Raw genomic sequence first — 24,560 nt, 5'->3', positions numbered from 1 at the left:
GTGCCGGTATGACTGTGCTTATCTCAGGCGAGCAAAGCACAGAGTTGTGGCCATGACCAGAGGATCACTATCTTGTCATTTTCGCTTTGGAGAGACATTTGAGCGAATTGCGCAAAGTCGCAACAAGAATACCAAGGAAGTCCTTGGACAAAGTCTCGAGTCGCGCTTGCCTTCAGTTTGTTAGCAAGGAAAGCTGCCAATTGTTCAATAATCCTCGTTGGCCCAATGGGTCAGCTGCTACCAGAGGTCTCGAGTTCGAGCCTCTGCAAGACCAGTCCGCTGACAATTCTTCAGTTCTTCACTGGATCAACTTAACAACAACTGCGGGACTGAAAAGTCCGGTTATACTTGCGGGGCAGTGTCCCGTTTACTTGAACTAACTTGCATCGAGTAGTCTTGCAAACACAAGCTTCTCTTTCCTTGTCAAGTTCAACGTCTGCGGAAGCAATGGCATGATCTTGCAAACACAAGGATTGCTTGCGCTGAAGCGGACAACTGCTGGGGTTTCCCCGGGAATCTTTCTGGATTCAAATAAAACAAAAAACAACTTGTAAGTACAAAATTCCTGAGACCTCTGGTAGCATTCTTTTTTGTACTTCCCAAATCAACTTCTGACTGTTCGCACAGTCGAATTGTAGCAGTCTATCCGTTGAATCTCTAAGTATGCTCCATCTTTTCATCAGATGGCTAGCCATGCACTGCGCACGACCAAGAGTTGGACTCGGCGCAACACCCTTCGAGCAGTCGATTATCGGCTTGTTTCTTCCAGACTCACGAGCGCACTCAAAAGCCTTGATCAAACGCGATGCTAGTAAGACGAATTTACGTTCGACAAAATTCTTGGATGATGCGGTTCAGTCAACCAGGGGTATTCTTAGAAAATGTTCATAAACTCCAAGCTTCAGCAAGAGATCTTTCCATGTGGTAAGCTGTTGGTTGGCGATGTGGTAGACCTGGCATAGCTCATGTCAACTTATCAACGAGGCTTGAGTTGCGCCATGCCCGTCGCATTTCCTGTGCTCGTGAGATACCTCTAAGGCCTCAAAGTTGACTCTGTCCTGATTACGAGTGGATAACTTGATTGCGAGTCGTAGGATGATAGGACATATCACTGTGAGGATATTCGAGGGATCGAAATGCTCGACAGCATTATGCATGGTGTGCTACGTGGTCCAATTGAGTTTACCAGCGTCACACTGCATCCTTGCTTGAACCGAAGCATCATCAACCTTTCGAGAAACACGATTGTCATAAAAGGCTTCTCGATCGGTCACAAGCTGGCCATCAGAAGGCGTGTGACCAAAACCGTCGTAAGTTTGAGATCAGTTTCCAGACATATCTTGGCGGAATGACCGGCACGACGACGTTTCGTATCGTTCGTATGGCTTCCCAATATCATTTTATCCTTATCGGCAAGTAAGCAGGTCGACCGGCCACACCATGATCATACGGCTGAAAAGAGCAGGAGTGTGACTTCGCAAACAGGAAAAGGACGATGGGTCTATCTTGCGCGTTGGAAACGTGCTTGTGGCCCACCTCTCTACAAACTGGTTGTCATGGGCGCCGTTGGTCCGCACGCCACTACCACAGCTTTATCAAGTATTCTTAAATGCACCACATACGCGTTGGCGTTCTTTCCGATAGCCTATGGAGCGCATCTCATCTAGATCGAGCTATCGAGAGGATGGCCCAAGATCAAGCCTCGTTAAAGACACAAGACTTCATGTTCTGCTAGGTTGACGATGAAAGGTTGGAGAGAGAGGGAAAAAGCGAAGCAGCGATCAGCTGCACCAAACCACTACCCCACACCGCCAAGAGAACTTGGACGAGCTGAATGACGCGCGCAATCAATTGTTGCCGACTTCTTGTCTTCTTTCTCTCTCGGTACAACGATACCCTGTCTCGAGTACGCATATTGAGCTAATCATTCTGGCACCGATGAACGTTTTTCGACATGGTACAGACGCCTAGAGAGATGGAGCCTCGCAAATCATACCTGAGTGTTCTGGGTAAATCCCCTCCAGGCCGTTGCGAAGCCAAGATATCGACAACACGGTTAGGTGTCGCTGCCAACTCAAAACCCTCCCCCATGGCGTTCATTGGCGGGCCTTTACGGCCGTTCTCTTGCAATATGCAGTTCTGGTGACTTGAGCAAAACCAATGCGTTTTGCCGAGAGCCGAAGCGCATCCCAATTCTCCTTCCAAGATGCGGCAGGGCAAGTTCAGGGTTCTGGTCGAGTTCTTAAGAGACCTGTCGATCCCTGTTCCCACTTTGCAGTCTGTCAACCTCGCAGATGGCAAGCGTACCTACATTACATGCCTTCTTGTGGCTCTCAGTCACCTGGATACTATATAAAAGTATTAGCCTACTGTATATTCGCCGACAGCATGCTATCAAGTCTCGTAAACTGGCTTGTGAACCAGCGCCATTATGGCCCGCCACTAATTTGGGAATCTCGACGATCAAACAGATGATGGCGGCCCAAAAAGCAGGCCGATTTCCCGCCTATCTCCGTGAGAGGGAGGAAGTCTTGTCTGAATCGCAGAAGAGACCCGTGCATACCATGCGCCTGTCTATCCTTGGCAATGAGGCTCATTTCACCTCGGATCCCAAGAACATACAAGCTTTGTTGGCAACCCAGTTCAAAGACTTCGGACTAGGATCTGCGAGGATTGGCAATTTTGGTCCTTTGATGGGCGATGGCATTGTAAGTTTACATGACCGTTGAGGTCCATTACACTTGTTGACCACTTGTTTTAGTTCGCATCAGATGGCAAAAGATGGGAACACTCTCGAGCATTACTTCGTCCCCAATTCGCTCGCGACAACATCAGCAACTTGGAACTTGAAGAAGTGCATGTGCAGAACATGATGCAGGCTCTGCCTGTGAATACCGACGGCTGGGTCGACGAGACTAATGTTCAGCTCCTTTTCTTCCGGCTCACCCTTGACAGCTCGACGGAATTCCTCTTTGGCGAGAGCATTGATACTCAGCTCGCAGCTCTGAGAGGCGGAGAAGCTGGTGCAGCAGCAGTCTGGAAAGACGAAAAAGTGTTTGGCACTGCTATTGACAGCTCTCAAAGCTATCTTTTCAAAGGCGCACGATTTGGGAACTACTACTGGATGGCTCACGACAAGCACTTCAAGAAACTGTGCAAGGATGTCCATAACTCCGCCGACTACTACGTGGACAAGGCGATCAAAGCACAAGGCTCCGAGAAGCGAAGACCTTCATTGACGAGAAAATTTGTGTTTCTCGAGGAACTCGCCGCTCAGACACAGGATCCTGTTGAGCTACGCACACAAGTACTCAACATTCTGATCGCTGGCCGCGATACTACCGCTTGTTTGCTTAGCTGGATGCTGCTGCTTCTAGCTAAGAATCCAGATGTTTTCGAGAAGCTCCGCGAAACTGTCATTCATGACTTCGGAAACTATGAAAACCCTCGGGATATCACATTTGTGTCTCTGAAGGACTGTCAATACCTCCAACACTGCTTGAACGAGGCTCTTCGCGTGTACCCCGTCGTACCTATGGATGGTCGCCGTGCTTTGACAGATACAACGATCCCACGCGGTGGTGGCGCCGACGGTCTGTCCCCTATCTTCATTCCTAAGGGTACCGATGTCAGCTATTCGGTCTATGTTATGCACAGACGCAAGGATATCTGGGGCGAGGATGCTGATGAGTTCAAGCCATCGAGATGGACCTCGAAACGACCTAGCTGGGAGTATCTGCCCTTCAATGGAGGCCCTAGGATCTGCATTGGCCAACAGTTCGCACTGACTGAAGCCAGCTATGTTATGGTCAGACTGCTTCAAAGATTCGACAAGATTGAGCCTACAGGACCGACGTTAGACCCTGAGCCCAAAATGCGCCTAACGCTTACCTGCTGTCCTGCAGACGGTGTCTGGGTGAGAATGAGGCAAGCGAAGGACGTTACTTCCCATTGACGCTTTTGTTCAGACGTTGTTCATGATTTACGCAAAATACGATGACCCAGAAAAGACCCATATGACAAAAGATAATGTTAGTTCGTTAATTAGTAATGTTCAATGCGTTAAAGCTGTATTTTCATAAGGACCATACTCCTCACGCGATTACTGAGCATTGCTCTTGCATGTCCATGACCCATTTCCTCCATCGGCAGCAATCGCTGTGCCTGAACTGTACAGTCCAGCAACACATACTGTCGCACCAATCAATATGACCGCCCAATTGGCGATGAATTGCGTGATCTGCTTCCAATTGTCGAACCAGTGTCCATAGTTCAAAAACAGCCCAAACACACCACTTAGCGTGTAGGTGAAGTGAGAGGCGAACAGAGCACTGATCAAACTAAGCAAGTCGTTGAAGTTGGGGATTGACTCGGCAATAACCCAGGCGATGACCCAGATTGTAAGAGTAATTCCAGTCCATGCAAGAGTGCTGGTCTTAGTTTTCTTGGTCATGTGTTTTGTGCCTCTGAAGCAGCGTACGAAGATGTATTTCGCAGCGACATGGCCGTAAATGACGCCTGCAATGATGATCTTAAAAGGTTATCAGCGTTTGGTATCGGGTTGTCAGGGTGGCAAAGTGGACTTACAGTTGGAATAGCAATTCCCCAAGCTACTTTCTTGATGACTGGACCAGCTGATCCGAGAGCGGGTGACTTGACATCGGGACCAGCGTAAACATAGATGACGGTTGCGGCAACAATGTAGAGGCCAATGTCCCACGTCTGCAGGAAGATCAAAGCTTTCGTCCAGTCCTTTTTGGGATCCTTCATCTCGGCAAGGAAGCCAAAGAAGCCTTTTTTGTTGACCATTAGCAAAGCTGCAGAGTAGCGTGGAGGAGAAGATGACACTCACATGAATGACCAGCGTAAGCGAAAATGATGTTGCTGACAGAAACAAAGGCGTCTGTAAATGGCAATACCGTAGTTGCAGCCAGCGGCGTATTGCCTCTGGGCTTGTGGATGCCAATCGCAATCATGCTGATCATCACAGCAGAGAAAATGGAGATGAAGGACGCGATGGACATGAACGAAACCTTCTTGAGAGTCCTAGGCAAGTCGAAAATAAAGAAAATAACCAGTCCAACTACTGCCCAGACAACGGTGCAGGTAGCGCTGTTTGTTATGGTGTTCAGGCAGATCGTCCAGGTCAAGATGTGACTGGCCATGGTGAAGATCAAGAAAATCGTTTGTGCTGCGCCGAAGACTTCGCGGCCGATGGCACCCATCTTTAGCGGCTTGAAGAGAATCTCGCCTGCATCTGCAAAGGAAACGACCTACAAGACTGTGAGCTTCTTTGGCTGATTGTTGCTGAGCACGTGCTTCTTACCCATGGGTACTTCATTCTGAACTGTCCGATAACCTGTGGAAGTTCATGTCAGCGCCGAGACTCCGTGGAATCCTACTCCTACGCCTAAGCTTACCCATCCGGTATAAGTCGCAATTATTCCAAGTCCAACGAGCAATATTAGTCCAGGCACGAGACCAATCCTCGCAAGTACCGAAGGTAGCGAAAGGATCCCCAGCGAAATCGTCTCGGCAATCATGACTTTTCAATGTCAGTAACGAAAGCTATAGCTCTTTGCCGACGCCCACGTACTCATTGCTGCTTGCCTATAAGTCTGTCAGTAACGCGCCAAACAATTTGGATGATATCCATAGTCGACTCACCACCACTCCATTGATTGATAGTCAATCTCTGCATCTTGAACATCACCCTCATCTACGCTTTCTTTCCGCGCGAAAGGGTCCTCATATGCACTGTTCTTCCGTCTCGACATCGACGACCTACGCCGTCCAGTCTCTGGCCGAATATCTTCATCGCCGTGATCTAGACTCTCCTTCTTTTCAGGGTCTTCGAAAGACATATTTACGTCGCAAAAATAGGTACGTAGAGCAAGGAGAGAAAGCAAGAGCAGTCGAGTCAACCTATATTCACTATCAGCCTTGTGATCTCATGGCTAAAAGGTGTACAAAGATACATGGATCATGCATGACGTAGCGTCATTAATGTAGAAATAGATTGGCGATCCCTGGTGCGGAGAAAACGGGAAAAGCAACGGATTGTGCTAAACACGGTGAATGCGACGGCTCTATCAACCGAATGATCAGCAGATATCTAGGGTCTTCGTTTACACTCCGTATCGCAATAGCTTATTGGGCTGTCAAAAAAATCCTTCGAAGAGGTCATTTGGTCTGGTTAGAGAAAAAGGTTTGTGAAGCAACATCTTTCTCTCGGGACGCGTTCCGCCTCCGTTTTACGTGTCTCGCTCTATTACTTGCCAGCCATTTCTCTAACCAAGCCAGCATTTACCCATCCTCTTGCGAAGTTTCTGCCACTGAACAAGAGGAAAGCGATCCACCAGACACGACCAATGTAAGCATCATACCACATTTCCAATGGTAGATTTCTCTTCTTCCTCCAAGCCATTACTTTTCGGCGGACAGCTTCCTCGACTACCACGGCGAATCCGTTCGCAGCGAAGAATTTGGCTTCTCCGAGTGCACGACTCCACTTGCCGCCTAGCACTGATCTGACGGCGAATGAATGGACAAAGGCGGAAGAGATGAAGCCACCAAGCACCTTGCCAACGTCTGCTGGTTCGTCGCTTCTTTTGCCTGTGAGCTTCCTCTCAAGCCACTCACCAGGCCAAACACCGTACACTAAGAATAACCGGGCAAACAGTCTGTGCCAGCCGTAAGACCAGAAACCTCGCACGGATTTGATATCCCAAATGCGCGTGCTGTACAGAGGTGGGAAGTATGCAAGTGGCGAAGGAGCCAAAGGGCTCATCAATATGGCAGCCATGGAGTGTGCCACAGAGAAGGCGGCCATAAGGAAAGCACCAAGAGCTGCAGTCAAGAGGAGCTGCAACCACAGAGGTAAGCGACTGTCGAACAAATTCTCGGTGTGAACGCCAAATTCTGCTTGAGGCACTCCCTCGAAGTAGTTTACATAAGTAGTCCTGATGATAGCAAAGCAGACGGCCAAGACAGGGCCAACATGGAAAAAGATGGAATGCAGACGATTGGTGGCAGTTGGCAACCACGTCTTGCGAGAGTGTCGCACATCAGCTGTTGTCCAGGTGAAGCCAATACCACGCATGCTAGTTTCGAGCTCGAGAGCCCACGATGCACGGTCCATGAAATTGTGCGGCCAGCCTTCTTCGCTCGATGCCAGTTCGTATACAGGCTTCATCTCACTGAGATTGGAAAGCTTCTTCTCGAGAATAAAGTACGAGTCGGCTAGCGATCCACGGCGAGCTTGACTAGCAGCATTAGAGACAGCACCAGAAACAGTCGAGTTCTCGGCATTGGCCTGGGCTGCACCTTTGGCTGGGTTTTCAGGCTCGTTATCGACATCTACCGGCATGGGCGTGTGAGTTCGCGAGATGTGCTTATAGCGAACACGGCGCGGGATGTGCCCAAAGCCATAGGGACTGATGAAGAAAGCATCTAGAACTCTGCACCCGCCATATAGACCAACAAGAGCGAGCTGGTAGTTTAGTCCGATGCTTTGCGGAACGTAGTATGCCAATGGCAGCCGGAAGAACAAAACTCCAGCTAGAAGAGCCAGAGCATTCCGGAGCAGTTTGATTGCAATAGTATCGATGGACTGTGGTGGTGGAGGCGGTAAGAAGAGTAGTGCCAGAAAGTATATGATTGGCGGTAGTACGGCAGCCTCGAAGGTCAAGGGTTTTGTGTTCGGGACAGGCTGCAGCCCGGGTCTTGGTGTCGCATCGAAGAGAAACGATATTAAGGATGTCATGGTGATCTGTACCGTGTGCACCATGCAAAAGACGGTCGACGGTGCTTAAAAAGAGCTTCCATTCTAATGGCTTTTCTGATCTGATGGAAAACAATGAATGGAAGATGTCATCGAAGGGAAACGCTCTTGGGTGCGGATCGGGCCGTGCGATCGCTCCACCCTTCTTCGTCCCTGCCCTTCCCTTTCTCTCTGCTCCTTCTCTGACTGTCGAACGTGCTGCAAAATATCATTGTATACAGCAACAACTAATCAAATGGCGTTAATACCAACAAGGTCGCACCAAGGTCATCTGAACATGATTCCGACATTTACCGATAGCGTGGCTGGCACGATGAAACTCTCAAGCAAGCCTCGATGTCTGCTTAAGCAGATTGTGACCGGTCTTGGTCTAATGCTTGGTGTCGCTTGTGTCGCGTCTTCACACTCTCCACGTGTCAACGTGGATTGGTTCAATATCAAGACTTTTGGCATGGTTTTGCGGTCCCTTCGTATGCCCGACCATCAAGAGAAAGCATTGACCCCTCTTCGTAAAGTCCTTTGGGCAGAAGAGTGATCACGCACTCAATTTTCACTCTACTGGGACATCCTACAAGGTAACAGAAGGATGGCGATCAACACCGCCTTTCCTTAAGCAGAGGTGGTGTCAGGCTAGGTTGCCGACCAATCATCTGCTCTGGGGGTCGACAGGGATCCGGTGTAGGTACTTACTGTATACACGCGAACCCTCTAAACTTGGTGCTAGCTCAAGTAAGGCCCTGTCAGGATCCGTTTCAAAATCTTTGCAACAGCTAGTTAAAGGGGACCTCGGCATGCAATGCAGTATGCGTCCAGTGGAGTCCTGCGCTCATTCCTACAATAATCTCTTGGATACAATAGGTCACGAGCCCTATCTTGCTGTATTCTCTTCATGTCGCATGCTTACCCTGGACAACTCCCAATACGATGTTTCGCAGCTCCTGTGGCTTACGCTGATCTGCTTGCGGGGTTGGCCATGTGCAGTGCAACCATCACGGAGAACGATCCTTCAGAACCAGGCGACAGAAGCAGCCCAACTAGCTATTTAAGCTGTCTAATAGGTGTCCTGAGATGCTCTGTTCTCTTTTCCATAGATACCTATCCGACACACTTTAACAACATGTATAAGATTGGCAATATTTACTACATCACGGCCATTTCGGTCATTGGCGGTGGACTGTTTGGCTTCGACATCTCGTCCATGTCTGCCATGTGAGTGCAACCAAGTCAAATTCCGAACCTGAACTGACCGCCAAAGCCTGGGCACGAACCAGTATAAATGCTACTTCAACCAAGGCCCTGTCGGCCCACCGTTCACGGATGATGAGAATTGCTCCGGTCCCAAAGCAGATGTTCAAGGAGGTATCACTGCCTCCATGCCAGGCGGTAGTTTTGTTGGTGCGTTGATCTCCGGCTTCCTCACAGACTGGCTGGGTCGAAAGAGAGCTATTCAAGTCGGTGCTGTCATATGGTATGTTTTAGAAGAATGACTCAGTGATGCTGCTAATGATGCTCAGGATCATTGGTTCAATGATAGTCTGCTCTTCACAAAACATTGGTCAACTTGTAGCAGGTCGGTTTATAAATGGTCTATCTGTGAGTACACACATATCTTAAGAATCATACCCGGCCAAATTCTAATGTGGATCGTTCCAGGTCGGTATCGAATCGGCTCAAGTCCCTGTCTATGTCGCTGGTATGTCGGTTCTTGAGTATAAATTACTCCCTGGTTGACTATATCACAGAGCTTGCCAACCCTAGCAGACGAGGACGAGTTGTGGGAGCTCAGCAGTGGGCAATTACGTGGGGCATCTTGATCATGTTTTATATCTCCTTTGGCTGCTCGTATCTCGATGGTCCAAAGGCATTCAGAGTACCATGGGGACTTCAGGCTTTGCCAGCTCTTTTCCTGCTAATCGGCTTGTTCTTTTTGCCTGAGGTATGAGCCATGCTCTTGGACTTACTTTGCATTGCTGACGTTGCGTAGTCTCCCCGCTGGTTGGCTCGCAAAGATCGCTGGGAGGATTGCGAGAAAGTTCTCATATTGGTTCATGGTCACGGTGATCCTAACAGTCCGTTTGCGAAGCGAGAGCTACGAGAGATTCAAGAGATGGTCGAGTTCGAGCGACGCAACCGCGACGTCTCGTATCTTGAGCTTTTCAAGCCGCATATGATCAATCGAACTCATATTGGTGTATTCACTCAGGCAAGTCGACTGTGCATTACCAATAGAAAGTACACTGACTGCTTCTAGATCTGGTCGCAGGTAAGTCGTGCTTACGAGGTTTCAGACCAGAAAATGCTAATGCTATGATGAAGTTGACTGGCATGAATGTCATGGTAAGTCTATTACTTTTGACAACTACCTGAAGGCCAAGAGAGATGCTGACATAACGCATATGTACTACATCACTTATTTGTTCGGCATGGCAGGCCTCAAAGGCAACAACAATCTCGTCGCCTCATCCATCCAATATGTCATCAACGTCTTCATGACCATTTTTGCCTTGCTCTTCATCGATCGGTGGGGCCGCAGACTGCCATTGTTGGTTGGAGCCTTCTTTATGGCGCTCTGGCTCTTCATCAACGCTGGCCTCATGGCTAATTATGGACATCGAGCACCGCCAGGTGGTGTCAATAGCGTCCCTGAAGAGAGCTGGCAGATCTCTGGTCCAGCATCCAAGGCTGTCGTTGCTTGCACTTATCTTTTCGTGGCGTCGTTCGCTCCTACATGGGGACCTGTCTCGTGGATCTACCCGCCAGAGCTATTCCCCTTGCGCGTCAGAGGAAAAGCCGTTGCGCTCTGTACTGCTGCGAACTGGATCATGAACTTTGCGCTGAGTAAGTCTCACCACAGCACAGAGCATGGGTCTATCAATGCTGACACACTACGCCCTAGGCTACTTCGTTCCACCAGCCTTCGTCAACATCCAGTGGAAAGTCTACGTTGTGTTCGGTGTCTTCTGCGTCACCATGTTCATCCACGTTTTCCTGTGCTTTCCCGAAACTAGCGGCAAGAGTCTTGAGGAAGTAGAAGCGCTCTTCTTGCAAAAGGTACCAGCTTGGAAGACCAAAGTGGAGTACCAGCATGTGCGTGCGTTGGAACAGAACCGCGCCGATGAGAAAGCTGCAGATATCGAGGCAAGTCCTGAGAGGGAAGTCACGACTGTGGAGAAGACTGCTTAACCAAATGCTGAGGATGGCATGATTGAGGGTGAATGATGTGGTGACTCGAATTTGAACTTCAGCTGGCTGGATCGGCTTTTATCCTCTTGTTGCTCGCGATTGTGGTGTTTGGTTTGAGTCCGTTCGCTTGACGCCTCCTGTTATGGAGAAGCCTTGGGTGCAGGTTCTGTGAGGGAAAGGGAAGGGGCTATGAAGTTGAGCTTCGAAATTGCCAAGCTATCAATTCAAAATTGAGCGTCCTTGTTGCTTGTCACATTAATTTGCCCAATAGCTGAAAATGTGAACCCTGCTGCTTGGAAAGGTTGCTGTCACCACTGGGCAAAGACAAATCTGACATCTCGACGGAATGTGATGGCCTGGCTCACGACTTCCCTACCACGATGAAGTCAGCACAAACTCGATTTCATCGTGTCTTTCTCAGAACACCTTTCATCATCTTCATCTTTTCAAAACCACACATGAACAAAAAGAGCACAACCCAAGACCCAACCCTGTCGGCCAAATCTCGGAACGATACCCTCGCCCCACTTTTCCGAAGCATCTCTGCCCTGCCCAACTCCACAACACACCACCAAAACAATCAATCCTTTACACAACAAAAAAAGCTCTCCCGGACAGGCTTGAACTGTCAACCTCTCGATAGCCGATCTGATGGTGATCAAATCTAACAGTCGAACGCGCTAGCCAATTGCGCCACGGAAGATGTGAGAGCTGTGCACTCGGTGGTTGTGTTTGGCTTCGATGGGTCGGCGGCTGGAAATGCTGGTATATATCGCTTGATAGCACACTTCGGACAAGCGAGATGTTGCAAATTGTGTTATGATGTTTTCAGAACCTTGCGAGTATCGCACGAGAGTGTTTGGTGGATATTTATGTAACATGAGGCCCGGAGAAGTTGAACCAGGAAGCGTCTCCATCGGCTTACCAAAAACCACCTTGTTGAACGTGTAACCGTCTGATTCAGCGTAACGACATGAGCACAATAGATGTGTTGAACCATAGAAGGCAGATTAGAAGAGACATTTGCATAGTCTTGAAATATGTAATAAAATGGTAGATGTATTTATGAGACGATACACATCTTGTGATAGAAAAAGTAGGTCAGGGTTGTACAGACAGGATCGTCAACATGAAAATTCTAAAATGTCCCGGGACGAGCTCCTACCAAGATTTCTATCAGTGCCCTATATGCCAAAGACTCCTTCCATCCTTCAGAAAGCCAATATACGAGAGGTTGAAACAGAATTAAGTTGTGTCGTAATTACATGATATTTTTATGGCGATTATGCTGAGTCCGGCGCAACATGAATCTGCCAGTAATGTTGATAGCACTTTGGCATCTTTTGGGTGCCATTAGAGGTTTCATCGTATTCGGGGTGGGTGACATCTAAAGCGAGCAGCCCCGTTCTCCTGTTCGCTTTTTGGAAGAGCATGAATTCCTCAGTAACGTTGACGTACATCCTCACACCGTCGATCACGTTGATAGTCGATCCTGTCGTCCAACTCAACAGCGTGGGTTCGATAAGAGGAGCATCTGTGACAGAAGGATGTGATGTGCCTAATGAAGTCATGAACCAGCCGGCCTTCCCGCGTTGATTGACCTTCTGGACGATCTCCTTGACGACGTTGAAATGAGGCTGACCAAAGAAAATAGAGTGCTTCTTTGACCACGAGTTGGAGTGGATGACCAAGACTGGCACATTGATGTCGTAGTTCAGGGGACCACTCGACTTGCCAGGATCAAGAATGATTGCACCGTGGAAAGGACGTTCCGGACAAGGCGCACCCTTTAAAGCCCGACCAGCACCAGTAGCGCCGTAACTGTGCCCTGAAATAGTGACGTTCGTCATGTCAAGTTGTCCAGTCCAGCTGGCCAAATGTTCGCCCTCCTTGCGTGGGTTCATCTTGAATACAGAGGCGCCATCGCCATCATTGATGGCTCGCAAGACCCGAACCGTTTCTTCGATCTCTGCCTGGCGGAAGGTCAATTGTGCTTCCTTGAGCTCGGGTATGCCAAAACTCTGATCCACGTCTAAATCACGGAGGCCGAAGTGGTATAATGGCCTTTCGCTACCATCGACATTCATGATCATGCTTCCAGGTCCGCTGCCATCTCTGTGCTCAATCGCAGCAACGATATATCCTCGACTGGCAAGCTCACCGCAAAAGTGTGTGTAGTCAGTGCGAGAACTGGCCATACCGTGAGAGAAGATAATCACAGGGAAACGATCGCTGCCCGCCTCTGGCTTGCCCTCACCATGCTCCGTGAACTCGAAGCTAGGCGCCGTTTCTCTTAGAGGGACATCAACATTCGCTGGAATGGTAGTACTGCCCGCTAGACCCCAGAGCGCGACGGTAAAGATACTGTCAGTGAGGAAGTTGCTGATGTGGGCGAATTTGGCATAGCCTTCTGCTGTGATTGAGAGCGGTTTTGGCACCCAGAGATGTTTTGGCTTGTTGGATTTGGCTCCCTTTACGGCTGGATAGTAAACAGAGAACAAGACTGTTTCAAGCTGCATAAACTGTTAGCAAGCAATGACCATCATATAAGCGTCATACATTGATACCAGAAACGCAGGTTGGCCCGTTGACTTGAACTTCACGTCGCTTGTCTTTCGGCCATCACAAGGACTTTCAATGTCGATGGTGCCGACAGCATGTGGCCCCGTATAGGCAGGGAGCTTTGAAGACAATAGAGGCATTCCCCACAGCCAGCAGTAGACGACGTAAACAGCAGCTATGGAGCACGCGACGTATTTGGGCGTCAGGCGCGGACGCAAAATCGGTGGTATGCGGGAGCGCGACATGGTCAAGGGAGCATGGGAATTATGTATCGGAACAACGAGATTCGAGCAAAAGCACAGATACTTTCGATAATTTGGGCAGTCAAAGGTATGTCGAGATCATGGACTCGATTTCGAGGTCTGACTTTGGGCGTGTCGCCGCGGCGGGCCGAGGACATGATGTCACAGCCAGCTCATTCCGCGTCGGCCGAAGTCCACGCTTTCCTTCAGTCTCCTCCTCTTAATTGAACGCGTGTCCGACTGCTTCGAAGTATGCGATAAGCTGTTCGAGTCTTGAGGAGCTCATCTCGGGAATTAGAGGCCGTGGTGGTGAACAGAGGCATATCATGGCACCTGTCACGACGGCAACGATTAGCTTCTGCCGAAACGATCCGCACCGGTAACAGTGGACGAGTTGCATTCAATTAGGTTCCGTGTTCGAGCACAACATCTTGTTCAGGTCGTTCCCGTGTCTCTGAACAGGGAAATGCAATCGTAGTCACGATGGTCGGCAGCCTCCAGATCCGCGTTCTCGAGTATAGAAGCTGGGAAGGCTTCTAGTTGTCGTTGCACATCAACCTCGGTCGAGTGGGTCGTCCCTTCTGGTTCTGATAAATATGTAAGATGCAAGGCTCGAGACGAAAGAGCAAGCGCGACCTTACCACCCAGCACATGGTTTACGCGTCGAGACTAATGTTAAGTCGTGTTCGAGGACCTCGAGAGGATGCATGTAGACCATACCACAGCCCAAGCCCATGCTCAGCCTGGCTCTTTGCTCAACAGGACTGTGCATGTGACTAGCCAACTAGTCTTTATCCAACATCTGGACAGTCAATCCGCCTGCAATACAATCGTGGACGCGCCGAAGCCCTTGCCGTGCAGCCAGCCAGAAGCTACGGCACAGAGCGAGTCAATCGTTCTTCTGATCGTTTCTTCGCTCACTGCGACTCTTTGGCGTTCCGATGACTTGAACGCTCGTATGATGATGTGGCTCACTTGGTGCTGTATGTACCATATCCAAGGTAACGATTAAGAAGTCAGCCATGACCGACAAGGCAACAACCATTCAGTGAAGCATGAGTACAACAAGCTTCATCGGGCTATTCTCCTGCTGCTGAACCATGCATTGAGCAGTCTTCACTTCGTCCCTGAAACCTGAAACAATCTCTGCACGCAAACAGCCCCTTCCACTTCGATTCTCTCTGTGCTTCACACTGCTTCCTTTCCACAACCTTCAACATTCACCCTCCTTCAAATTGACACCACTACATTCTCCAAACACACTTCATCACATCATAACAACCACCGTCAGCATGAGCGCCTACGCCACCCTCTTCGAGAACGCCGCCCGCTTCTCCATCAAGTACATTGGTCCTGAGAAGACCTACGACATCTGCACTACACTAGTCCTGCTCTACGCCCGCATCAAGCAGGCCCACATCGCCATGGCTGCCAGCAGCGGTGTCCCGGCCTTTCTTGTCATTCCGGCCATCGCCAGCATCATCATCTCTCTCACGGCCTCGTCGACCTATCTGCGCATCGGCCCCCCTCTCGTGATGCTGGTCATCCTCCTGCTGGCCATGGACGCCGGCCTCGCCTCCCACGGTCCTTCTTACTAAGATCTTTGACTTATGTCAATTGTTGCACTAAGACCATGAAGCGTCCACACAAGGTAAGCACAAATAAGTCCCCTTGTTGTTACACGTCACTGACCCGGTTCTCAGCGCATGTCTGACTCAAGTCTATTCATCGTCATCAACAGCTGTTCAATCTCAGGTGGAAGGAGAGAAGCGAGATTGAATTCTGAAGTACTACAGATGCAAATGTAGACGGAGGAGCACGAGGAAGGCTCGTTGTCACCAGCAAATATCACTGTCATTTCCAGGATTCCAAACATCTCTCCCTATCGTTGTCGTCGCCGTGAGCACTATAGAAATGCAAAAAGTAGTCGAGATTTTACGTCGTGTCCAGAGAAAGCCTTCATGTGACCACCCTTTCTTTGGAGTGTATGGTGTATGTGGCATATCGTCTTGCATTCCTATGGTCAATCAAAACTCTGAGTATGTGTTTTGGGAGAACGATATGTCCTCCGTTCTGGCCGGGCGAACGAACGTGTGCATATCGGGCTTCTCGTCGATGAGAGTTACTCCGTCTCTGTCTCAGCACTGCCTGACTATACCATAAAAATGCATGATCGAATTTGATTGCACAGCAAGGTTATAAGAGAGCAGTCCCGGGCATGTCCACATGCGGCAGACTCGTCAACAGTGCAGAGGTCGTACCCAACCCTATTCGCAAGTACCATCACAGCACACACCATAAAAAGGCACGATAGAATCAAGAAACATAGTGTCATCCGGAGAAACATTTGAATTTCTTCAACTTCGATGGAAACGTCTCCAACAGCGAACTGCCTCCTGCCTTTCTACAGCACCCCAGCCACGCATCTCTCGACCCTGAGATCCCTTACTCAACAATCTCAAACTTGGCCTTCAGCTCCGGAAACAGCTTTCCCACCTTAGAAACCTTGACATTGGGCTTCTTGACCTCAATCTCCTCAGCAACATCATCGGCAAAGGTAACTCGCTTGACAACACGAGTAGGTGTTTTAGCAGGTGAGTGCACAATCCAAGCATCGTCTTTCTTGATGGGTGTGGTGCGAGGAGCAGGACGAGGAGTGCTGCGTGGAGAAGAGACGTTAACCAGTTTCGCAGCACCGGGCTTGTAGGACCACATCTCGAGGGCTTGAGCTGTGTGATAGCTGTGCTTGCATTAGCGATGAAGAAGTGGAAGTGGAAGGAGAAAAGGTGGGTCTTACACTCTGTTCTCGGAGCCGTGGTGCGAGAGGATGCGGTGGCAGGTTAACTTGTGAGCGCGGCTCAGGTCGGGGCTGCGTAGGAGCAGGCGAGCAACGCGCTGGGAAGAGGCTACATCGTTGGCGGCGAGGAAGTCGGTGGCGCGGACGATGAGGTAGTCGTAGGCTCTGATGTGCGGAGGGGTGTGGCTGTTGTCTGTAGCAGAGCGGTTTGTCATTGTAGAAGTGCCACCCATGCTGGCGATGATTTTTGCTTGCGAGAGAGTTGTTGGAGATGGGCGGCGGTGGACAGTAGTCAAGGATCGAGTGTCATGAGGTACGATGTGTGAAAGTTGGTCATGACATGTTTCGAGCAAACAGACTGCTACAAGTGAAAGTGTGTAAAGGTCAAAGAGGACGAAAACAAATGCCGTGGCGATTTTTCAAATGCTACAGAAGAAATGCTTGATCAAGACTTATACGAAATAGAAGAAAGAAAGATTGACGGAACGTCCTTACGCTCCTCGAGTACCACCTCCTCACACCACACCCTCAATTCACGCGCATGGGCATCTTTAATCTCTGCATCTAGCAAGAGGCACCACCGCTGGGAATGTTCTCGCATGCGGAGGACTTCTTGCCGCCAGTGATAGAGTTGCCGCTCCAAGTCCAGTTGGAGCAAGAGCCCTTGCCGCAGAGAATGTAAATATCGGTGGCAGAGCTTGAGACGGTACCGGTGTTCTTGGTCATGGTCAAGCCAGTACTGTTGAGGATGTCAGTCAGATTGTTTAAGAGACAGAGTCCTGGAGGAATCATGCTTACATTGGGACACCGGTGGTAGGGGTGCCAGTAGGGCTGCCGTTCTCGTAATCCTGCTCGATGACAATACCGTACTTGGTGATGCCGGAGAGGGTGTTGCCGGTATATGTAACGCCTGAAACAGAGCCAGTAGCACCAGAGACAGTCTTGATGCGAAGACCGTTCTGGCTGTTGATGACCTTGTTGTTGGTGAAGTGGACGTTGCTGACAGTGTTGTCAGAGCGGCCGCCAACAGAGCCGACAGAGAGACCGTGGCCACCAGTGCAAGAGCCGCCGGAGAAGGTAATGTCAGCTGGAAGCAAGCGTCAGTGACAAGAAGCAAACGTAGGGCGCTACTAGCAACTTACAGCCAGAGTTGATAGCGACACAGTCGTCTTGGTTGTGGACAACAGCGTTGGTGATGGTGACACCAGTCGAGTCTCCGATGTCGAAGGCATCTGTATCGTGTCAAAAAATTCGTCTAGATCATTTCGAAAGAGGACAATAAGCATACCAGTGTTGTGTCCGAGGCTGTCTCCTGCAGCGCCGTCAATGGTGATGGAATCCATAGTCAAGGTCTTGGCTCCATCAATCGAGAAAGTCTGAACCGGGGAGTTCTTGATGGTGAGGCCGTTGCTACTCTTGGTCAGCCATTGGTCGTTCTCGAGTTAACTGCGGGGCGCGCTTACATGGACGAGGTTGTCATGCTGTGGGCATAGAAGAACTTGGGCTTGGTCTTGCCACCGTTGCTGCCCTTGCCATCCCACCAACGAGCACCATCGCCATCGAGGACACTGCCAGAAGCACCGGTGACGGTGATTGAGGTACCAGAGACACTGACAAGAGGACCCGACCACTCTTTGTAGCCGAAAGTAGTGGTTCCCTCGAAAATGACGTGCGTGCCAGTTTTGAGACCAGTCAGGTCGAGGGTGGTGCCAGCGGGAACAGCAACGTTGTTAAGAACAATAGTGGCGCAGGCAGCCTTGGACTGAGTGGCGGAAGCAGCACCGCTAGAGCCGCTGAAGGTGCAAGTAGTCGCGCGCTTGTCAATGGGAGAGGATGCAGGAGCAGCAGAAACAACGGCGGCACCGCCAATGGCAGCGGCTGCGACAAGAGAAGAGAAGTGCATGTTGAGCGATTGTAGTAGTTTGACAGTAATGTGAATTTGGACGATGAGTAACGAAAAGGTGGTTGAGAAGTGTATTTCAAGACCAGCTTGAGAAAGTTGAGTTGCGTTGCTTGCTCTGTCGATGTCTGGAGGTTATCTCGATACTTATACCATCTTTGTTACGTGCGAAGGGTGAGCCCTATACCATCTTGTTTCGCCAAACGCGGCTCTGCCCTACTGTGTCAGTCTGCTCGCTGTCGGCGACATGCCCCAAAGCCCTCGCCATGGCGTGAAGGCTATAGTTGGATTGGTAGATTTTTCCGTCCAATGGGGAAGGTTGGGAACTCGGCCCAGACTGTTTGGGTCAATATAGCGAGGTCATGTCCTCTGTAGAAGGCCCTTTTCGACGGCAGAAGCTGTCAAAGTTTCTGGACGCCGGACAATGGTGAAACAGAGAGGGGGCGAACAACGAGGTCGAAGATTGCCCGAAGGCATTCAGCCTGAGCCAAGTCCTGCACCATGCGCCAAACAATGTGGGGGAAAACCGTCCGGGGAGCAACCAAATTAATTTGCACCACGCGGGACCTTTTTATCCATGCACTCGCCTATCACATCAAGCCTCGCTAAGCATACCATACAAGCCTGTCAAGTGGAGCTCTGAGCCCTAGCCTAGTGGCCTCGTGTTTGTGGTATAGTGAGACGGCCATCGACGAGATGAGGCGTGCGTGGCATCCAGAGCCTCAGTGGCTGTAGCCCGTCTTGTTACATTGCCCACTGATCTTGCCCTGTACGACGTGATGCAATGTTAATAGTCTCCAGGGCTTCCAGGTCGATTCTCTTGACTTTTCTTACCCCTGAAAACTGTGCTTCTCTTCTACGCATGCAAAGCGGGAGGATGAAGAAGCAACATGCACGGCAACATATGAATCCGGATCCGTTCTTGTGATCAACTGTCGATCGCAGGCTACACTCTAACGTCTAGGGCGTATAATGAACTCTCGATAGTGCACCTCTGCAAAAGACTTCAGTACACTCGTTTGGCGGCGGAAGTCACCATTTTCCACGAGTCGGAGAGCTCTAATTCAACTGTTGTCTCACGGTCTACTCTGTACGGGCGTATTTCAGAGCAAGTGCAACACAAGATTCTGGTTGGACTTGTGTTCAGCGGGCTCTAGTGGATCTCATAGCCCAAGCTGTGTCTCTATAAGTGGGTTTGATTTTGAAATGACATTTCGTAGCGAGTTACTGGTTCTCAATTCAATCTTATGAAGGAGCTACGATACATGATTTGTGCGTTACCACCGCACCCGGCGGCGGCTTCCATTCCCGTGAGTGCTCAGTGGTGAGCGAAAAAAAGATAGTGGGCGACTCCTAGGGCAACCACGCTGATGATTAACCAGCGGCTGGCTTGCACATGCTCACTGCCGTTCAGACCGAACATCTGCGAAATGTTCTGTTCAATGGAGATGCTAGAGCTCGAGGCAGCGCGAGTCGAAGCCGAGACAACCACCGAAGTCGTGGTGATGGTCGTTCCGGCGTGCTTGGTAGTGGTCGAGGTGACTTCCTGGAACTCTGTAGAGGTAGAGGTGACTCCCTGCAAGGCTGTAGAGGTAGAGGTCACGGGAGCAACGACAGTGCTCAAAGAGGTGACGACCACACCGTCGACCTCTGTAGAGAAGATGGTGGAAGTGAATTCGATGGTCTGGACAGCCATGCTCTTCATTTCGAAAGAGGGGTCGTAGTCAGCAGAAGCGGAGGAACCGAAGGCCGGGCCATGAGGCGCAAGGCCAGGCAGAGTGGCAACATTGATTGAAGTGGTCACGGTGTGGAAGACCGTCTTGGTGACTGTAGCAGTCGTGGTAGAGTGCGTGATGTTGTGAGCGCAGACTAGTGCTGTCAGTCTACGCTCGTTCAGCCTTTAGTAGATGATTTGGTTACCTGTGCTGAAAAGAGCAGCCAAAACAAAGGCGAGAACCATGAAAGCCTTCATTGTGAGTTCGGGTTGATGCTGCAGTCTTGTGTGTTATGGAAAGGAAGTGTTGAGATATTCCTAGGCGAATGGTAAGAGTCGCGAGAGTCCGAAGGCAGACAGAAAAGTCGGCGATTGAGAATTCTATCTTGTTGAATAGGGACAAAAAGTGAAGTTAACTTCGTGACTTGGTGTAGCGTTGAAGTTGGGTGCAGCCAGGGAGGGAGATGGTGATAACGGTCCTCAAATGCTCGGACTTGCAAAATCTTGCTCCTCGAAAACCAAGTCCAGCAGCCACCCTAACGCTCTCTTCCATACCTGATATGACTAACAACATGACACTGGGCCTTCGAACGCTTGAGATATGTCACCTTCTGCAAAAAGTCTAATGCCGGCTCCATGATGTCCGCACAAGATGATCGCCTGACACGCTGCAACAAAGCAAGTCTTCTGCAACATAGAGAGAGGGATCTGTCAAGGCAAGAGAAAGACCCTTGAAAGCTTCCAACCACCAGCGTAAGTCATGGTGCGCTGGCGCGTCCAGAGTCGATCGCATGGTCTTTCACGCAAAACCTTGATGTAAACAATAATTCTACACGCCAATCTCGCAGACGAGTAACCTTGTCCAGGCGATAGCAGAGCTTCATTCGCTCCAACTAGGAGCCAAGAACAGAGATTCAGCATGGTATCGGCAAGGTAATCCTTCGACGAAAAAGTTTGACGAGTGACCGAGTCGCTTTCCGGGTGCTTAGGACTTGCGCGAATGATCCGCTTCTACACCCGCCCATGACGTGCAGCAGCCAGAGGGGGCCAGGATAGCGATCTTGAAGACTCCTGAACCGAGTTTTGCTCTTGTTTCAAGGAATACATTCCTCGAGAGTTGGGCCCTCATGCACCATCGCGACACACCTTTGGTGCTCGAATCGACCATCAGACAAACACAAGACATCCTTGCAGACAAGCAGTAAGCAGAAGGAACGACCTCGACCGACAAAAGCGATCTGAGGTTATTCTTGCCGACGACTACGATAACGAAAGCTCGAGACAGGAAGTCGCAGGACAAGGTGTCACTGTCGTTCCTTCCTTCACCGCCCGGCAGTGATCACCTGTTCACGAACGCGACCCATCCAAGATCATCCTCAGGCCGAACACACATGAAACCAATCAAAGGGCGGGATAATGTCAGACAAACACCTGGGAGGACGAAGCTTGAAAATTTGCAGGCAATGCTGCCATCAAGGTGCTGTGGAGCAAGTCCTCCGTCCTCAACAGCTCGTCATCCAGAAACAGCAACACACGCGGCACCTCGTCGAATTTGAGCGACTTGCTGGCCACTCATAGCGTAGCTTAATCACACAATAGTTGACATTCGATTGGCAAGCATCGCGCACAGATAATATTCTTGCCATCAAGGTAGGCACCTCAGCTCGTAGTCGCCGAGAATAGAGGCAAGTAGCCAATCATGGGCTAGCAGAAATCATCAAGGTGGTCTTCCCAAATCGCACAAAGGTCAGCATTTATAGCGACTTTTCTTTTGTTCCTTCGACAACATGGCTCTTAAACGCAAGCAAAACTCACAGCAGTTGTCATCGGCGAAGAAGAAAGCCAAGCACGCAAAGATGGCCCAACAAGTCAAGGAAGCATCTCCGTTTAAGACCCTTCCCATTACGCTGCTCTCCGGCTTCTTGGTGAGTTCAAGTTACTGTTGTTCACACCAACGTTATCTGACTTTCGTGCAGGGAAGCGGCAAGACAACATTGCTTAGCTACATCCTCAATTCGAAAGACCATGGACTGAAGATCGCTATGATCGTCAACGATATGGCTGCTGTGAATGTTGACCAAGGCATCATCGTAGCAGACGGCAAGAAGAAAGGTCGTGAAGCAGAGAAGATGATCGCCATGCAAAACGGCTGCATCTGTTGCACGCTTCGTGGCGACTTTGTCATCGAACTGGCCAAGATGGCTAAAGCTGGCGAATATGACTATGTCTTGATTGAGAGTACTGGTATCAGCGAGCCGCAGCAGGTAGCTGAGAGTTTCACCACCGATTTCACCGAGGCAATGATGGGTGCCGATGGAGCACTTGATCAGTTCGACGAGGAAGAGAAGAAGGTCTTTAACGAGATGTGAGTGGCCCACGAACAGCTTTGATCGATACGGTGTGGTCCTGACAGGTTGAAGCGCTCAAAATGGTGGTTTGAACAAGGTCGCCAAACTCGACACCACAGTCACAGTTGTGGATGGCTTCAGATTCTTTGAGGAGTTCGAGACCATCCAGCTTCTTCACGAACGCTTCCAGTCCGAGGTCGAAACTCCTGAAGATCAAAGAACCGTCAGCGACTTGATGATTGATCAAATCGAGTTCGCCGATGTGATCATTGTGAACAAGGCAAGTAGCGGTTTGTGCAAGGATTTTGGTATGTCATTAACGATCCATAGATTGACATGATCAACGACGATGTGCTTGCTCGCATTCGAGGCCTCCTCAAGACCATGAACCCGGGAGCTAAAATCATCGAGACTAGCCTCCGAGCTTCGAAGCAATCTGAGAATCCCTACGGCGTCAAGCCTCTAGACGTCAGAGAAATCATCGCAACAGGCATGTATAGCGAAGAGACCTCTATCAAAAGCTCAGGTTGGCTCAAGAGTATCAACGAAATGTCTATGATTGATAATCATGGTCGCACCGTTATGGCACCCAAGCCAGAAACACTCGAGTATGTGACGACCCTAAACGACTTGCCTTCTCAGAATATTGACATTGCATCAGATATGGCATAAACAGCTTTGTCTACCGAGCAAGGAGACCATTCTCACCCGGTCGACTGTACGAGCTCGTGCATGATAAGTTTGTCATCTTGGAACCTCAAGACGAAGACGAGGAGGAGGAAGAGGAAGAAGAAAGCGAAGATGAAGCAGCCGGCACCCAAGACGAAGAAGACGCAGAGCAAGACGACGCAGCCAGTGACTCCGAAAGCGATGAGAAGGAAATCGAACAATCTTTGGAAAGCAAGGCGTCGCGACCAGACTCAGAAGCACACTCCTCAGACTCTTCGAGCGACAAGACAGCCTCTGAGACCGACGCCACTTCCGTGGCTTCAGACGATCAGGACGCGCTCGACACCAAGTACCCAGACCTTGATCTACCAACTCGTCTGGCCAACAAAAAGGCCCACCCTGTGTTCAAGCCTCTCCTCCGCTCGAAAGGTTTCATCTGGCTAGCCACGCGACCCTACGTCAGCGGTGACTGGTCTCAAGCTGGCGCTATGCTCACTGTGTCCGGTGGCCTGAATTGGTTCGCTGTTGTCCCAGAGGAGCAATGGCCCTCTCCCAGCCAAGAAGTTACAGACTTGATCAAGAAAGACTTCGAAGGAGAGTGGGGCGATCGCCGCCAGGAGATTGTGTTCATCGGTGAGGGCATCGACGTCAAGGCCATCACAGAACTATTTGATGGCTGTCTCTTGGATGACGCAGAAATGAAGAAGTGGGAGAAGACCATGAGAAGAAAGGGCCTTACGAATGAGCAAAGAGAAACACTTCTTTGCAGGCACTTTGATGATGGATGGGGGGAGTGGCGCAACCCTCTTGAGGAGGAAGACGCCGAAGGTCACGATCATGCAGGCCATCACCATCATTGAGAGCACGCTCGCATCGGTTTGAGGAAAGTACGAAAAGCATTGTATGGTTAGAGACACATTTGCACACATGGAGAGTCGAGAAGATAGGGGGAAAAAAAGATTTATTGATGTGAGATCTCAGACTAGAATTCGAAAAGAAACTTACCATTCAAAGTCAGACCTGGCGCCAAACACCGAACGCCCAAGTACTCGAATCTGTGAAGTTGAGTTGTTCTTAAGGGTGTCTAGTACCATTTCTTGCAGTAGTAGCAGTACCAGAGAGTGTCAGCATTGTATGGAACAAAGACACAAGGCATACCACAAGTTCTGCATCTTGGAACATTAGCAAAGCGATCACTAAGAGTGATGTCAGTGGTGGTGATGGAGGTGTTCTTGCTGCACATTTTGTTAGTGTGTTAGAGTGCTTAGTTTGGGTTTGAGTTTGTTTGTTTGTTGGTGTTGAATTGGTAGTGTTGGATCTGGTCTGCATAATATCAGATGGAGTCCCACTATATATAGACAA

General features: G+C 49.9%; 10 protein-coding genes across 10 annotated transcripts; 4 read left to right on the top strand and 6 right to left on the bottom strand.

Moving 5' to 3' along the window:
- Positions 1 to 2,294: 2,294 nt before the first annotated feature.
- Positions 2,295 to 3,955, top strand: M437DRAFT_44971 (cytochrome P450; the record flags this gene model as incomplete). The annotated part of the gene is made up of 2 exons (XM_041021003.1): positions 2,295 to 2,708; positions 2,762 to 3,955. The coding sequence occupies 2 exons, from the start codon at positions 2,295 to 2,297 to the stop codon at positions 3,953 to 3,955; spliced, it is 1,608 nt and encodes a 535-aa protein (XP_040881414.1).
- A 147-nt stretch (positions 3,956 to 4,102) lies between these two features.
- On the bottom strand, positions 4,103 to 5,777 carry M437DRAFT_44938 (uncharacterized protein; the record flags this gene model as incomplete). Its single annotated transcript, XM_041020998.1, has 7 exons — positions 4,103 to 4,531; positions 4,588 to 4,793; positions 4,853 to 5,273; positions 5,327 to 5,359; positions 5,421 to 5,545; positions 5,597 to 5,610; positions 5,668 to 5,777. The coding sequence occupies 7 exons, from the start codon at positions 5,775 to 5,777 to the stop codon at positions 4,103 to 4,105; spliced, it is 1,338 nt and encodes a 445-aa protein (XP_040881413.1).
- A 494-nt stretch (positions 5,778 to 6,271) lies between these two features.
- On the bottom strand, positions 6,272 to 7,789 carry M437DRAFT_74208 (uncharacterized protein; the record flags this gene model as incomplete). Its single annotated transcript, XM_041026192.1, has 1 exon — positions 6,272 to 7,789. One exon carries the CDS (start codon positions 7,787 to 7,789, stop codon positions 6,272 to 6,274), a length of 1,518 nt encoding a protein of 505 aa, XP_040881412.1.
- Positions 7,790 to 8,900: 1,111 nt separating this feature from the next.
- On the top strand, positions 8,901 to 10,966 carry M437DRAFT_44800 (high affinity glucose transporter; the record flags this gene model as incomplete). Its single annotated transcript, XM_041020970.1, has 8 exons — positions 8,901 to 8,992; positions 9,039 to 9,251; positions 9,298 to 9,376; positions 9,437 to 9,476; positions 9,526 to 9,719; positions 9,768 to 9,990; positions 10,163 to 10,621; positions 10,680 to 10,966. 8 exons carry the CDS (start codon positions 8,901 to 8,903, stop codon positions 10,964 to 10,966), a joined length of 1,587 nt encoding a protein of 528 aa, XP_040881411.1.
- A 1,283-nt stretch (positions 10,967 to 12,249) lies between these two features.
- Positions 12,250 to 13,773, bottom strand: M437DRAFT_64929 (PAF acetylhydrolase; the record flags this gene model as incomplete). Its single annotated transcript, XM_041024511.1, has 2 exons — positions 12,250 to 13,479; positions 13,534 to 13,773. The coding sequence occupies 2 exons, from the start codon at positions 13,771 to 13,773 to the stop codon at positions 12,250 to 12,252; spliced, it is 1,470 nt and encodes a 489-aa protein (XP_040881410.1).
- A 1,289-nt stretch (positions 13,774 to 15,062) lies between these two features.
- M437DRAFT_64928 (uncharacterized protein) lies at positions 15,063 to 15,368 on the top strand (the record flags this gene model as incomplete). Its single annotated transcript, XM_041024510.1, has 1 exon — positions 15,063 to 15,368. The coding sequence occupies one exon, from the start codon at positions 15,063 to 15,065 to the stop codon at positions 15,366 to 15,368; it is 306 nt and encodes a 101-aa protein (XP_040881409.1).
- An 847-nt stretch (positions 15,369 to 16,215) lies between these two features.
- M437DRAFT_64927 (uncharacterized protein) lies at positions 16,216 to 16,800 on the bottom strand (the record flags this gene model as incomplete). Its single annotated transcript, XM_041024509.1, has 2 exons — positions 16,216 to 16,510; positions 16,568 to 16,800. 2 exons carry the CDS (start codon positions 16,798 to 16,800, stop codon positions 16,216 to 16,218), a joined length of 528 nt encoding a protein of 175 aa, XP_040881408.1.
- A 331-nt stretch (positions 16,801 to 17,131) lies between these two features.
- M437DRAFT_64926 (endo-polygalacturonase) lies at positions 17,132 to 18,470 on the bottom strand (the record flags this gene model as incomplete). Its single annotated transcript, XM_041024508.1, has 5 exons — positions 17,132 to 17,306; positions 17,366 to 17,654; positions 17,710 to 17,799; positions 17,856 to 17,977; positions 18,031 to 18,470. The coding sequence occupies 5 exons, from the start codon at positions 18,468 to 18,470 to the stop codon at positions 17,132 to 17,134; spliced, it is 1,116 nt and encodes a 371-aa protein (XP_040881407.1).
- A 1,315-nt stretch (positions 18,471 to 19,785) lies between these two features.
- On the bottom strand, positions 19,786 to 20,439 carry M437DRAFT_64925 (uncharacterized protein; the record flags this gene model as incomplete). Its single annotated transcript, XM_041024507.1, has 2 exons — positions 19,786 to 20,336; positions 20,388 to 20,439. The coding sequence occupies 2 exons, from the start codon at positions 20,437 to 20,439 to the stop codon at positions 19,786 to 19,788; spliced, it is 603 nt and encodes a 200-aa protein (XP_040881406.1).
- Positions 20,440 to 21,968: 1,529 nt separating this feature from the next.
- M437DRAFT_74204 (cobW-domain-containing protein) lies at positions 21,969 to 24,058 on the top strand (the record flags this gene model as incomplete). The annotated part of the gene is made up of 5 exons (XM_041026191.1): positions 21,969 to 22,106; positions 22,158 to 22,546; positions 22,602 to 22,809; positions 22,860 to 23,137; positions 23,191 to 24,058. The coding sequence occupies 5 exons, from the start codon at positions 21,969 to 21,971 to the stop codon at positions 24,056 to 24,058; spliced, it is 1,881 nt and encodes a 626-aa protein (XP_040881405.1).
- Between the last annotated feature and the right edge of the window lie 502 nt (positions 24,059 to 24,560).

Source organism: Aureobasidium melanogenum, assembly GCF_000721775.1.
Source record: "Aureobasidium melanogenum CBS 110374 unplaced genomic scaffold scaffold_6, whole genome shotgun sequence".
Classification (NCBI taxonomy): domain Eukaryota; kingdom Fungi; phylum Ascomycota; class Dothideomycetes; order Dothideales; family Saccotheciaceae; genus Aureobasidium; species Aureobasidium melanogenum.
Note: the sequence above shows the minus strand (reverse complement) of the source record. Positions and strands in the feature narration are given on the sequence as shown.